The sequence below is a fragment of the Miniopterus schreibersii genome (assembly GCF_964146895.1).
Source record: "Miniopterus schreibersii genome assembly, chromosome: X".
NCBI lineage: Eukaryota > Metazoa > Chordata > Mammalia > Chiroptera > Miniopteridae > Miniopterus > Miniopterus schreibersii.
The window spans coordinates 80,288,679-80,303,513 of NC_138104.1; the positions used below are offsets into that span (position 1 = coordinate 80,288,679).

Consider the following 14,835-nt stretch of genomic DNA (forward strand, 5'->3'; position numbering starts at 1 on the left):
TTTAAACTAGTGTCATTATTACTAGACACTTCAACTGTACCTGATTTTTACTTTTTTTCCAAATAATTCCGCGGTCAACTTCAGATTCAGTTCTTCTTGAGCTATTACACAATTCCCCCAAGAATTGTAGATGAAAAACTGCAAAATAAAAGTAGGTTTAGAACTATATAGCAGTGTGGTTTAATAATTGAATGTTCACATCCCCAACTTCTTGTCATCCCACTTGGCTTGATTGACATTTGGTAAAGGTAAGAAAAAATGATTTCCACCAAAAATGGTCAAAGGGAAAGGAAACAAAACTTGTGCGCATGCTCTGTGTCATGTGCCATGGCAAACACTTTCATGTACTTTTTTTTTTTTAATATGTTTTTATTGATTTCAGAGAGAGGAAGGGAGAGGGAAAGAGAAACATCAACGATGAGAGAGTCATTGATCGGCTGCCTCCTGCACCCCCACCCCCACTGGGGATCCAGCCCACAACCCAGCCATGTGCCTTGATGGGGAATGGAACCAAGATTTCCTGGATCATAGGTCAATGTTCAACCACTGAGCCACACTGCCCGTGCTCATGTACTTTATTAATCATTAAGGGCTAACTACAACCCAGTGTGGGAGCTTTTCTCCTACTCTTTCCATTTTATAGTGAGGGAACTGATGTTCTAAGGTTATACAGCTACTAAGTGATGGAGACAAGATTTAAAGAGGGTCCTTTTGACAAGTCTGTTGTTCTATCTGTTATATCATAAGTGCATCCCTGCAGAAGAGTGTTAGCATTTAAAAGGATAAGTGTCAGATCTGTGGAAATAGGGTGCCTAGGACTGAGGACAGGTTCACAGGACACACAACTTTCAGAACTACAACTGGAAGGTCCCTGAGTTGGTACCCTTTCTGGAAAAGTCACTTGTATAAAATAAATCATTATCTAGAATTAGCTAAATAAGATACTGATTGTCTTTGTTTTTCATAATATTGAAACGTGAATGAGGCCTTTTGTTACTACTAAGTGACAAATGATTCTTAAGTGAAGAGAGGTTAAGGCCCTGCTTTACTTCCTTGTACTTCTTTTCAGTGGCTCTAAACGTCCTACCTTGCTGGGATTGCACTCAACTCTGTGAATCAGGTGCGAGAAGCCTCCACTTCTAACAAAGGGAAACTTATATTTTACCCATTCCGAGTTTGATGAAATGGCAAAAGAGCTGTGAAGAAAAAATAAAGAAAGCAGGTTGATTGTAAATGTAAATTCTTTAAAGAGTAAGGAAATAGATTTTCTGGCATTTAACCTACAACAAATAAGGAAAACCCTTAGCATAAATGAAAACTATATTTATTTAATGTGTATAAACATTATACTCTAATAACTAACCAATTTATGTTGTTTTGGTATCAAGATGGGAAGCAGGATATTGGGCCACATGGAATGTCCCCAAGGGAACTTTTTGTAATTTTTCAAAAAAAAAAAAGAAGAAAAATACACTTTATGGCCCTGGCCAGTGTGTCACAGTGGTTAGAGCTTCTATAGGCATGCTGAAGGGTTGCCAGTTTGATTTCCAGTCAAGGGAACGTACCTGGGTTGTGGGTTCACTGTCCAGTCTGGGCGGGTGCAAGAGGCAACCAGTAGATGTGTCTATGTATCTCTCTCACATTGATGTTTCTCCTCCCTCCCCCCACTCCTTCCCTCCCTTCCACTCTCTGAAAAGCAGTGGAGAAAATATCTTCATGTGAGGATTAACCAAAAAAATACACTTTATGGTGGTTTCGTGCATTTCACACAGTAAAGTGCTAGGTTTGGGGCAGAGGCTAAAATGATTTGGGGGATATACTTATGTATTGTTTTTTGTCTCACTAATAGCTGTCTTCAAAATGTGCCCATTATTTGGATATACAAGAAACTAATGTTTCTGACTTTCCAGTCTCAACAGTGGTCTTGTGTCCTCAAGGAGATGGGTTAGATGATTATCTGTTATTTTCTTAATCCTTGAACATCAGTATCTAGATCAGTGTCTTGGGTTTTTGTGTTTCCCTTAAATTTTACTGTAAAATCTTTTGGAGCAGAGCATCTATCGCTTTTACAGATTTATAAAATGGTTTCTGGCCCCAAATAAGTTAAAAATTGCTGATCTAGATAGCTGTCACATTCTCAGGTACTTAAATATGCTGCCTCCTGGTTTTGTAGAAAAGATTAAAAAAAGACAGTTTATTCTAAGGGTAAAGCAGTATATTATTTACTTAAGTTTTTATTGAAACAAGGAGAAATATAGCCTTTTCAGAATTCCCGATATTTCTCTTAGTCCAGAATTTCACTGTGTATAAAAAGTGTCCTCTCTGCCACTCTTCAGCTACTACCAGTGACTCCACTTTGGAACAAAAAAATTCTATTACTACTCTTTGAGGCTTCTTTATCAGTTTTTTTTTTTAATTAAGATTAAAAGGCAAGCTATTTAAATTTCACACTCCTATTAGCCATTCACAGCTATTCATATAAATCAGGATTTTGGCAGTAGACCAACAAAATAAAATATAGAGATAATTTGGTGGCTGAGACCAGGAGTCTGCAGGGTCAACCATAATCCCTGATTTCAAGTTGTTGTTTATCAAAACAATTAGCTTATTGTTTTTATTGATTCATTTCAAAATGTGTCATATATTGATACTATAGTTTACTATAAATTTGTTTTTTACTATTTTTTCTAAATATGTCTTTATTGGTTTCAGAGAGAGGAAGGGAGAGGGAGAGAGAGAGATAGAAACATCCATGAAAAGAGAGAGTCACTGATCGGCTGCCTCCTGCACGCCCCCTACTGGGGATCGAGCCTGCAACCTGGGCACGTGCCCCTGACTGGGAATCAAACCTCAATCTCCTGGATCATAGGTCGATGCTCAACTGCTGAGTCATGCCAGCCAGGCTGTTTTTTACTATTTTTGTGAGATTTCTTGACAAAATGGTTCTACTGCTGGACAGGGAAACCCATATTATTTTTTTAAACTTTGATAATTATTTCACTGTGCCATGGAGAATCTTGACCTCCATCATTCATTTATTTATATATTAAAACAGACTACAACTTGCTTTCTGGGGAGACTTTTGGTCCTGCTGATAGATTTCCTGGCCTGGCCCCATCCCAGAGAAAGGAGGTGTCAGGGGAAGTGGGTAGTAAGGAAGCTTATCTTGCCACATAACCTTGTTGAACTACTCTACCAGCAGTAAATAAGTAAATATAGAATGTAAATATAGATAACATAATTAAGAAAGTAGAAAATGCAGGTATGTGAATAACATTTTTGACTTAGACATATTAGTTGAATTCCTTATTGCAATAACTTACTTTTTAAACTTTATTGAATAAAAATGTGTGCACAATAAAAGGAACCTATTTAAGTGTACAGGTAAATGAGCTTTAACAAATATTATATACTCTATCATCCTGCAAAGTTCCTTCATGCTTCTAACGTGTATGTTTCTTAAGGCTTTAATATTGAAAAGTATTGAGGTGTAAACTGGTACCTCTCGGATTTTCTTTTACAAAGGCAGGAGCAGTTTTGAAGTAGGGTCTGGTTTGTATAATGGTAAAAGGCCCCATCTTGCTCCCTGTTTCGTAAAGCATTTCGGTTTACATTCCCCAACACAAAAAGCAGCAGAGGAATCGGACCTTCTAGAGATGCATAGAATATTATATTTCTATTTTTATCATGTACAAAATAGGACCTTAATGATGACCACTCAGATATTTGAGAAACATTCTAATGCTAGGCCTTCATTTGACTGGGATTTCAGTCTATATCATTAACACCTTTCTGTTTTACTGGGTGAGTCCAAAACAGATTTTCACCAAATTCATGGCTGAGTAACAGCTTGAATAGGAGACTCGAGAGTTATATCTTCTAAAGGACAAATGATTTGATTTCTTTTTAACCTAATTTGTTGGCTCTTATCCACAAATGCCTTTTAAGCAAATGTTCTTCTTTTAGGACCTTTTAACACCTCGTAAGATAAATATTAGTAAAGATCATTGAATTGGCCGCCTGTTATCTTTATTAATATCTAATTAGTAAGCTCAATGATTTATAGTACTTCAGTATTGATTAAGAAGGACAGTTTTGCCCTAGCCGGTTTGGCTCAGTGGTTAGAGCGTTGGCCCTTGGACTAAAGGGTCCTGGGTTCAATTCCGGTCAAGGGCATGTACCTCGGTTGCAGACTCGATCCTGCATGCGAAAAGCAACCAGTCGATGTGTCTCTCTCACATCGATGTTTCTGTCTCTCTCTCCCTTCCACTTTCTCTAAAAAAATCAATGGAAAAATGTCCTTGGGTGAGGATTAACCAAAAAGAAAAAAGAAAAAGAATAGCAGTTTTTAAAATGGTACTTTAGATAATTACCAAATCCATCCTAATGAAGAGTGAGAGGGAAGAAAAGTAGTTCTCACCATAATTGGTTTTATTATATTTTACAGCTAATAGTTATTTATAAATATAATGCTGAGTTTACTTTGAATTTGGTATTCAACTGGACAGGCTGCTTTAATACATTCGTTGTACTTATCAGAACTGGAAATTCTTTGGGAACTATATTACAAAGCCTCATTAATCTGTAAATGCTTCATGCAGTTAAGATTGACTTCTAACTAATACTTTTGCCTATTTAAGAAAAAATTTTGGACAATTGGACATTCTCAGTGGTATGCTGCATCCTTTTTTTTATTCACTTGATAGATCAGGTTTTAGGCCATAGGATTTTTTTAAATGAGCAAAAATTCAAAGAAATTAGAAGCTGCTTGGATTTCTTTGTATGTGAAAAAAGATAATAAAATGTATAGGGAGGTAGTAAAATGTGTAAAAGCTCAGACAAATAGAGTTTGCAGTGAACCCAGACTGGTGTGTGGGCCTGTCTGGGCTTCTGGTCAGCCACTAGCTGAGGTCAACTCTCCTGATTTATAGGAAGATAGCCTCATTAAAGCCAACCTGACCTGTATGATTGCCAAAGGCAGCTGGGATCTTTAGTCTTGATTGTTAGATAAAGGTGGAACTCAGCAACAGAATTTGACTTTGCTGCTACAGGGTAGGGCAAAAGTAGGTTTAAAGTTGTGTGTATGGAAAATAATACAATATTTAATAAATAAATAATACCAAAATAAACTCCGTGTTTCACATACTCACAACTGTAAACCTACTTTTGGCCCACCCTGTACAATCCTTCCAAGGTTCTGCTTGGATTTCTGTCTTAAAATATCATATGGTCATTAATTTCAGTACACCAAGGAAAAAAATGTTGAGTCAATAATGGGATTTAAATAAGCACATTATTACTTGTCCTAATTATTTCTATAACTAGATTAGAATATATTCTTTATGTGCATTTGAAGGCTGGGTCAGCTCTTAGTGAGTTTTGTTAACTATTGAGTTTCTAACACAACCTGGAAATTGTTTAGAAACGAATGAGAATTCTTATGTATTCGTCAGGGAAGATCAGTGTCTAGTTTCTGACCACAGTGCAGCTGAAATAAGCTGCTTCTGTATCAGTCGTGATAGCTTCTCACCCAAGTCATTGTTACCACATTAGCACTATTGTGTGATTGGATCTTTAGGGCACACATGGCAACTATGCAGCTCCAGGAGTTATTGTGGTGTGATATAAAGAGCACTAGACTTCGGTTACTAGTCCTGCTTCCTCTGTTTAATACTGTGTGATTTCAACAACTTTTTTATCTCACTGAGCCTGGGGCCTCAGTTTCTTCCTCTGTAAGGTGGGAATAGATATAGTTATCTTGAAGGGTTATTATAGTTATGAAATAAAGACTTATAGGGGGGCACTTAAAATCTCAAATGTAGCATGGTAAACAAATGTTGCGCCGCATAGTCTAAGGTCATTCAATAAATTTTGAAGTGTACAAAGGGCTACTGTACAGTGGATGTTGACTGCCTTTTGCATGTTTGGTAGGTTAAGCAAGATATACTAATTAAAAATTGAAGGATGTAGATTAAGAATAGAGGGGAAATTTCTGATTTAATTATTAAGTGATGGAATTAGGTTACTCAAAGAAGCTGTAGCATTTCCCTCCATGGAAGTAATTTTTTATAAAAACACATCTGTTTTAGTTTAAATTCTTTTTTTAATGACTTTACAAATAACTATATACAAAATGCTGAAGAATTCATATTGGGAAAGTCAATTTATGTAGAGCTGCACCATTCCAGTGTGGTAGCCACTAGCCACATGTAGCTCTTGAGCACTGGAAATGTGGCTGGTACAAATTGAAATGTGCTGTAAATATAAAACACACACTGGATCTCAAAGACTTAGTACAAAAAGGGGATGTAACTTTTTTCATTAATAATTTTTAATATGATTATATGTTGGAATAATACTTTGGATATATTGGATTGCATAAAATATGTTAAAATAGATTTTACCTGTTTTTACTTTTTACTTTTTAATTTTATATATGGCTCACAATATATTTCTATTAGATGGTGCTGATCTAAATCCTTTTTGAATGGTTCTGGGCAAGCTAACTTAAATTTAGATCTTTTATATACTGAGGTCAAGATTGCTAATCCAATGCTAAGAATGTCATAAATCATTCCTTTAATCATACTTGTAAATACCCAAATTATTTTTGACCCATAGTCAAATTAACTTCTTGCAGAACTGTGACATTCTCAAAGTAGCATCTAACATTTAAAAGATACTATAAAGAATTCTATCACAAGAGCAGCTAGTGGTGCAATGAATAAGTGAGTACTTTCCAGGGAAATTGTTTTTAAAAATTTTAGGCCCAAATGTCTTAGGAAACTAGTAGTAGTAATAATAGGAATAGGAGTAGGAGTAGGAGTTTTTATGCCATATAGCAAGTTGATTTAAGTTGTGTGTTTCTGAGGTCAGAAAATTTTGGTCAGAAAATTAAGTATTACTCTCCATAGTACTAGTGACCCTTTTAAAGGGAAATAAATTGATAAAATATAGGCATATAGTTAAATATAAGGGCACCAAACATAGAAGTAGTTTATTTTTAAATCTTTTAAAATTTCCCTGAGAAGTTAGAAAAGGAAAAAGCACAAGGAACAGTGGAGAGAGTTACCAGTTAACTATAGAAAAAGCAGCACTTCCAAACATCCATAACTCCACCTCAGGTCACCCACAGGAATGTTCTGTGCTAGTATCTCTGAGCAGTCAGATAATCTCTATTTCAAATCATATTATTACCATCTACTTTCTCATTCTTTCCTACTCTGCCTCATGAGTGGATTTGTAGGCAAACGCAGACATACCTCGGAGATACTGCGGGTTTGGTTCCAGGCCACCACAATAACTCGAGTCTGTAATCTTTTTGCTGGGGTTGGGGGAGTCTTGCCTTCAATTTATTAAAAACATGACATCTGTGAATTGCAGTAAATGAAAGCGCAGTAAAACGAGGTATGCCTCAATTTTTAGTTTGCTATATCAGCACGGAATTAATAACACTTAATACATATATCTTTAATTTACATTTGTATTCTAAAACAAACATTTCAAGTTTAATATTCTTGGAATCTATAGTTAAAATGCATATATATAATACATTTGTTTTTCAAACCATGATTTTCTATTTGGGATTTTTAATACTCCCATTTAATCAGTACTTGAGTTATGGGAAATGGTGCCACAGTTATCCTAGATGTAAGCCAACTTATGCGTCATTGCTCTTATAATTTCAAATATATTTTTATGTTGTTAACTTTGTGCTATTCAATTAGTGATCTGATTTTAGTCACTGAAATGTCACATTTAAATGTTTTAAATGTGACATTTAAATGTTTTTAATCTTTGAAGGAAGGGTCCCCAGCACTTCTGTCTTCGTTTTGAGGGTGGATAGATGATAGTGACTAGACCAGGAGCATGTTCAGCCACATACCAAGCAGTAATGTGCAAGTTCAAATGGGAGGTTCTTTAGTGCATTCACGTCTACTTTCACTCTTTCAGAACAAATGTGGCATATGGCAAATGGTGAGTGTGGGGACTAAAACACACTGTAGTTACATAAAAGGGGCAAAATAAAAAATAAACTGAAAACAGGAGAAAAGACCAGTTTTCAGTGTGGCAAGCACTAAGTCTCTATTTACTTCTTGACTCCAATGTCAGAGCACTGAGTTAAAATCAGCTTTTATATCAGAATAGAAAGAAATGGAAAGAGAGAAACTAAGGTAAAAACTGAATGTATTAAAAGGGTGACTTCTAATAAAATGAGAAGCTAGAGGCAAACATAAAAACAAATACCAAAACTCCTAAGCTTTTCATAGCATCTGGAGAGAGAACATTCTTGAAGGGACAGAAAAACTGCAGGCATCTGATTTATGTTGTTCGGCTTCAGCCTGGCCCTCCAGCACACTGGTCAAAAGCCTTCCTCGCAGTTACAACTCCCAACAGAAAACCCACACCTGATTCACACCTCTCCTTCCCGGCAGGACCTTACCAACCACTTCAGGGGATGGAGACCATCCTTCACGTATGTCCCATCTCTTCCTTTACAATGAACACTGAGCCACCTTCCCCCTCAGCCCCACAGTGCTGCACTCACACTGTCCTTTCACATCCATTTTCTCGTTTGACTCTTACCACTGCCCTCTGAGGTCGATTTAGCAGACTCTGCAGGTCCTACATCCCCTGCCACGTTCCCCGTTTCATTTGCAGTAAGGAAGGCATTTGTAGAGGTTAGCAGTTGGCTGGCACGGAGCAATGACAGAGGCAGGCCTGGCACCAAGTTTCCCGACTGCAGATCCTGTGGGCTTTTCATCACTGCCACTTACAAACACACAGAGTGTTTCCTGTAAAAACAGCAAAATCAGACAATCAAACCTCCTTTGACATTTCTATTCCTTTCCTACTGCCAGATTCTTCTAACCTTATCATATCTAAACCCATCATCATGGCATTGGAGAGGCCAGGGCTCAAAGCTACCCCTTGTGATAGCTATGCAATCTTCAACCGTTTCCTTATCTGTAAAATACCCACCCCACAGGGTTGTTGGGACAGTATGTGACAGACTTTATTAAGTACTTAGCCCAGTGAGAGACATGACAAATTTCAATTTACCATTACTCAGTTATCTCCTGCATGCTGACCTCAAACCTGACCTCTCCACAGAACTCCATCTTGTCCAGAATGCTAGTGGTCTTTTCTGGCCGAATCTTACAACCTTTTCTCTGCCTTCTGCAACTACTCATGCCTTAATTCCCTCTGCTCCCTGGACTTTCTTGATATTGTGTTATTGATTCCTTTTCTGGTACCTTCTCTTCTGTCTAATTTACTGATTTGCTTTCTTCATTCTCCCCTTACGTAAGTCTTCTATGGTTCCCTCTTCAGCCATTGCTCTTCTTGACCAGACTAAGTTGGATTAATAAATCAGAGAGGAGATGTTATCTCCTCTGCTTTGGGCAATGTATTCTTACCCTTTGTTCTTCTTTACCTGTCTCCCTTCTACTTCCAAATATAAAAATGTCTTACTGGATTGTATTCATCCAAACAGGTAAAACCCCAGCACAATCTACACAGGAATGCTTTAATTATCTTGTTCCATGTACACATGGCAAGTGATACCCCTACCCAAACTGTTTTCATATGATGATGATATTAATAGTTTTATTTTCCAAATAGTGTTGTAGAACTTACACACTGGTCTTACCTACATTATCTGAATTTGTTCTTCAGAATAACACTGTAGGTATTGACCTGAATTATCCAACACATTTTATAGAGGATGAAAAAAAATTTCTGACTTTGACTCTGGGACTATCTTTTCTGTTTAAACCATAATCTTTTTTTGCCCCCCCTATTCCATATAACTTCTCTGATATGTCTATTAATGCTCTATTTTAGGCTATAGAATAGACAACATATTCTTATCCATTTTAGGGAAAACGAAGAAAAAGAGGTAAAATTCAAAACAGCAAATTGAGTTACTTATTAGCAGATTAAGAAAGAATTATAAATTTCAAAACTTGATTATAAGAGTTTCGGGAAAGTGTGCTATTTATATTTTTTATTAATAAGAGGCTACTCTATAATGTATATAGATTTAAGGCGGCAAAAGACATGGAAAAGTTAGTGTCAACGAGTTTAAAGGGTGAAAAGTTAGGCTTAGCTTAAATGGGGGATTTCATCTCTTTAGTTAGAGAAGTCTTCATGTTACCATAGATCATATCCATTCATTCATTATTCACTCTGGTTGTCTTTTGTTCCTACCTAACAAAGTATGTTGTGTGTTTGTTTTTCAGATCTAAAGCGGGAAGCCAGTATCTGTCATATGCTGAAACATCCCCACATTGTAGAGTTACTGGAGACATATAGCTCAGATGGAATGCTTTACATGGTTTTTGAATTGTGAGTGTACATTTTATTTTCTTAAGGGTTAAAGTTTTAAGCAGTGTTGGTTTTGGATAACACTAATACCTTCTTTTAAAATTTAATAATAATTGTGAACTCATCTATTTAGAAAGATCTAAAGTAATAAGAATAAAAGGATTATCTCATCTTAAGGTTCACAGTGGCTGAAGAAGCAAAAGTTGGTCATATTTAGTAACCCTCACATTTTTAGCATACTTCGGAGAAGAGGCTTTAAAAAGAAAGAGTTCAGAGAGATAAAAGGCCCCAAAATAGAAAATTCTGATCATAGGAGTCTTAGTGGAGAGGAGTAGGATGGCACTGGAGGCCTCCATGTAGCAAGCCTCTCTTAGCAACTAAAAACAGGTAATAACACGCTTAACTTCCTCTTTTGATACGATCACCGTGTTGGCACAGGAAGGAAATTCTGCAGATAACAGTGTATCTTGATTCAATAAGCCACTTGACCTATTTCTCACAGAATTATTGTCAGTAAGATAGAGAAATGTGAGCTAAGGAGAGGACAACTGGGTAATTTTATAGCTGGTTAGATGATCGTGTTCAGAGATTATATCCTTTATGGGGTGCCATCCTATTTTTATCAGTGACATTGATTAGGGTCTCTCACAAGGTAGTAATCAAGGAGTTGGCCAGGGCTAAAGTCATTCTAAGGCACCACTGGGCATAAATCTGCTCCCGAACTCACGCACATGGTTGTTGGCATTAGGCTATTAGACTGAGGGCCTTAGTTCCTCATGAGCTGTTGGTCTGAGGCTACTCTAGGTTCCTTGTAACCAGGTCCTTCCATGGAGCACCTCACAAAATGGCAACTGGCTTCATCAGAGCGAGAAAGCAAGAGGGCAAAACTGAAATCAATCTTGAAACCTAATCTCAGAAATCATACACCAGCACTCTGGCCATATTCTATTAGTTAGAAACAAGTCACGAGATCCAGCCCACACACAAGGGGAAGGAATTGCACAAGGCTGTGAATACCAGGAGGTAGTGATCACTGGGAACTGTGTCAAAAGCTACTCCCACAGAGGGCTAGCTAATACATTGAATAGCTAGATCAAAATTTTAAAATATTTCACAAGTTTGCAGCAAAGGAGCGGAAACAAAGAAGATGAAATTTAAGGCCTGTTAATGTAAACTTATTCATTCAAGTATGTAAGTGCAAGTTCACTGTGAATTTAGTTGTAACTGCTTAGGTGAAAAAGATATAAACATTTTAGTTAGTTGTTGCAACAGAGCTTTAACAGCTCTGAATGGAACCTTTGACTACATTAATTATAAGTACATGGTATTCAGAACCAGCCACACTCCTGCTGTATTGTACACTGCTCATTCTCCTGGCATGTTCATAGTAAGCAGGACACTGGCATGCTTCCAGAAGGGGAGGGGATAACCAGGGTGGGAAAGAGCCTAGAAATTCTGTCATAGAGTCTGAGCCTTCAAAATCTTTGTTGGCAAGCCTACTAAAAGAATTTTGAAAACTTTGTACCTCCTCACATATTTTTAAGTTGACATACAAAAACTTTTATTGTGAGGTTGTAATTTTCAGTGTCTCCTATATTGTTTTAAATGTTTTCTTCAAACCTGTAGAGCTGCATCTTTATCTCAATTTATGTCTGCTATGTGACCTACATGGCAAAACTAGTCATCATTGTCAAACCAGTGAGCCAAATCAGACTCACTTTCTGACAGACAAAAATCTGACTTCATTTTTCAAATAAAATTAAAGTGTTAATAGACATCCCTGTGACTGTCATGTTGCTGTTGATTTCTAGTTCTAAAATGGATCAGGCTTTGCCATGAATATATTGTCTGGATGGAATAGGATGGCTCTCCCCTTTCTTTCCCAAGTGTTCTGTTTTGCTCTCAAGGTTCTCTCCTTCCCTCGGGAGATTTGCATTCCATTCCCCTGTTGTCTCTTTGAAGCTAGGTGGACTTCTCAGGATAGATGAGTGGTTTGTCAATTTAGATGAGTTCCTGTGAGTGGAGATGTAAAAGGAAATCATTAGACCACAGACTTGTTTTCAGATAGACCAAATTACGGTAAATGAAGATATGGAAATTGATTGCCTTAAAAATACCCTAATCCCTTGGAAGAGCTTTGGGTACTCCCAGTGATACTTGGGTCCCAGTTTGAAGACCACTGGCATGGAAGAGCAATTGAAAAGATTGGGGGGGCTTTAGTTACCCAAGAATCTATTGGTTTTCTTTTTCTGCTAAAAGAGTCCTCAGAGCAGAAGCCCATGGTAGAACGTAATGAGTATCTTCAGTTATTTGAAAGATTGTCATTTGAAAGAGGATCATATGTGTATTCAGTGTAGGGTCAGGGTTGTAACTGGGATCAACAAGGTTGGCAGCTAGAGTTCACCTCTAAGCAATGAAAGCCTCTAATGATTAGACGAACTGCACAAATGAAAATAGGCCGCCTCACAGAGTGCACATTCTTCACTAGAGACACCCGAGCTCAAGCTGGATCCATGCAGGGGGTGAAGATAAGGTTTTAATTTCGGACTAGAGAGAGCCTCTAATGTCCCTTCTGATTTTAAGATATTATATTCTTTTCTTCTGCCTTTAATTGATTTGAGAGACAGAGACAGAGAGAGAGAGAGAGAGAAACATCAAGGTGAGAGAGAAACATCAGTCGGCTGCCTCCCACACGTGCCCTGACTGGGAATCGAAATGGCCACGTTTCGGTGCATGGGACGATGCCCCAACCAACTGACCCACACCAGCCAGGGTGATATTGTAATTCTTTTAAACACTTTTTCTGGTTAAATTTTATTCTTTATTCAAGAAATGTGTTTCTGTCCAAATTTGTATTCACTGAGAAAGGTAAAAAATAGGTTTCATCGTATATTATAAAGTAGTGAACATAGAAATCAAAATTTGCTTAAATTTCATCCTGTCTGCTATTTGTTTCAAAAGGATCTAAGAGCAGTAGAGAGAAAATGGTCTTTGGTGTCAGAAAACTGGGTTTAGTATCCCAACTATGTCATTTTTATTGTGTGACTTTGGCCAAGTCTTTTAGAGACTCATGTGTCTTATCTTTAAAATCTTCATAAGATTATGAGAACTAGGTGAGAAAACTATGTGAATTTACTCTTTATGAAATGGTAAAGCGCTCTACAGCTATAAGATATTGTTTTCAGTAGACTGAACAGGTTAGTTTTAGTTTCTCAGTGTTGAAATCTATATGAGATTTTATATCGCTCTCATTTTATATGATTCAGTTAATTGAAATAATTCATAATGAGATGAGACCTCATTAAAATTGCATTTTTACCAGTCCTAATAGCACCTGATCCCAGTGTTAACCCAGATCACTAGGACATAAATTTCTATTTGAATTTTTAACCCATTTTGGGAATTTTTAAATAAAAGGAGAATACTATAATGAACCTCAGTGTACCTGTCACCCAGCTTCAACGGTTATCAATATTTTGTTATTCTTTTCCTGCCTATCCTTTACTGTTGTCTTTTTTACCTCCTGGAGATTTCTAAAACAGTGTCATTTCAAGTATAAATTCTCCTGTTTACATTTCTAACAGTTAAGGACTTTTTAAAAATGACCATAATACTATTATCATACCTGGCAAAATCAATAATAATGTCTTAATATCATATATTCAATTGATGTTCAGTTTTCCTGATTGAACATGAATTTTAAAGGATATATGTCTAAGTTTAGAATTGTTTTATTAGCTCTAGGGATCTGGCAGTAGATTATAAATTCATAGTTAAAATTACTTTGGCCCGGCCGGGCGTGGCTCAGCGGTTGAGCATCGACCTAGGATCCAGGCGATCAAGATTCGATTCCCGGTCAGGGCACAGGCCCGGGTTGCGGGCTAGGCAGACGATCAGTGACTCTCTCATCATTGATGTTTCTCTCTCTCTCTCTCTCTCCCCCTCCTTTCCTCTCTCTGAAATCAATAAAGATATGTTTTTAAAAAATTTTTTTAATTACTTTGTTATTTCTCAAAAGGGTCAGAAACAAAATAGAGATATAAAATTGTTTTTTGTATCATGATTTTTCATAAATTCACCCCAGCTTTTTGCATTCTCTTTGATCTTCTGAGTTTAAAAAAAGAGACAAGCGATCAAAACCATTGATTATTGCAAGATTTCAGGTCCTGTGGATCAAAGAGCAGAGCAGTAAGTTTGTGTGTGCCTCCACCTACTGGCTAGGTAAGAGACTGCTTATCTAGCTGCATGTAGACGGAGCTAGTCCAGAATTATTAGTTCCATATTTCTGGCAATAGAATAGAATTACCTCCACTACTCAGGGACTCATTCCTCAAGTTATGCATAATGTGGATCCTTTCCACAATTTTATGACATGATACCAATACAGAGTGGACAAGGAAAGGGGAAACAAATGAAATAAGGTCAATTGACTTTGCTAATTTGTTGGCTACATGGAATCAGCTCTGATATATTTGATGGAGAAAAGGCTAAATCAAACAATATATT

The 14,835-nt window shown here is 37.0% G+C and overlaps 1 protein-coding gene across 4 annotated transcripts in view; it reads left to right on the forward strand.

Annotated features, from left to right (window-relative positions):
* CASK (calcium/calmodulin dependent serine protein kinase) overlaps nt 1-14,835 on the forward strand; it is a 370,370-nt gene that overhangs the window by 131,304 nt on the left and 224,231 nt on the right. For all 4 annotated transcript variants that reach the window (XM_081126670.1, XM_081126672.1, XM_081126671.1 and 1 more), the window contains exon 3: nt 10,245-10,350. In XM_081126670.1, the coding sequence (XP_080982796.1) occupies nt 10,245-10,350 (106 nt within the window). The remainder of the gene's footprint in view (nt 1-10,244; nt 10,351-14,835) is intronic.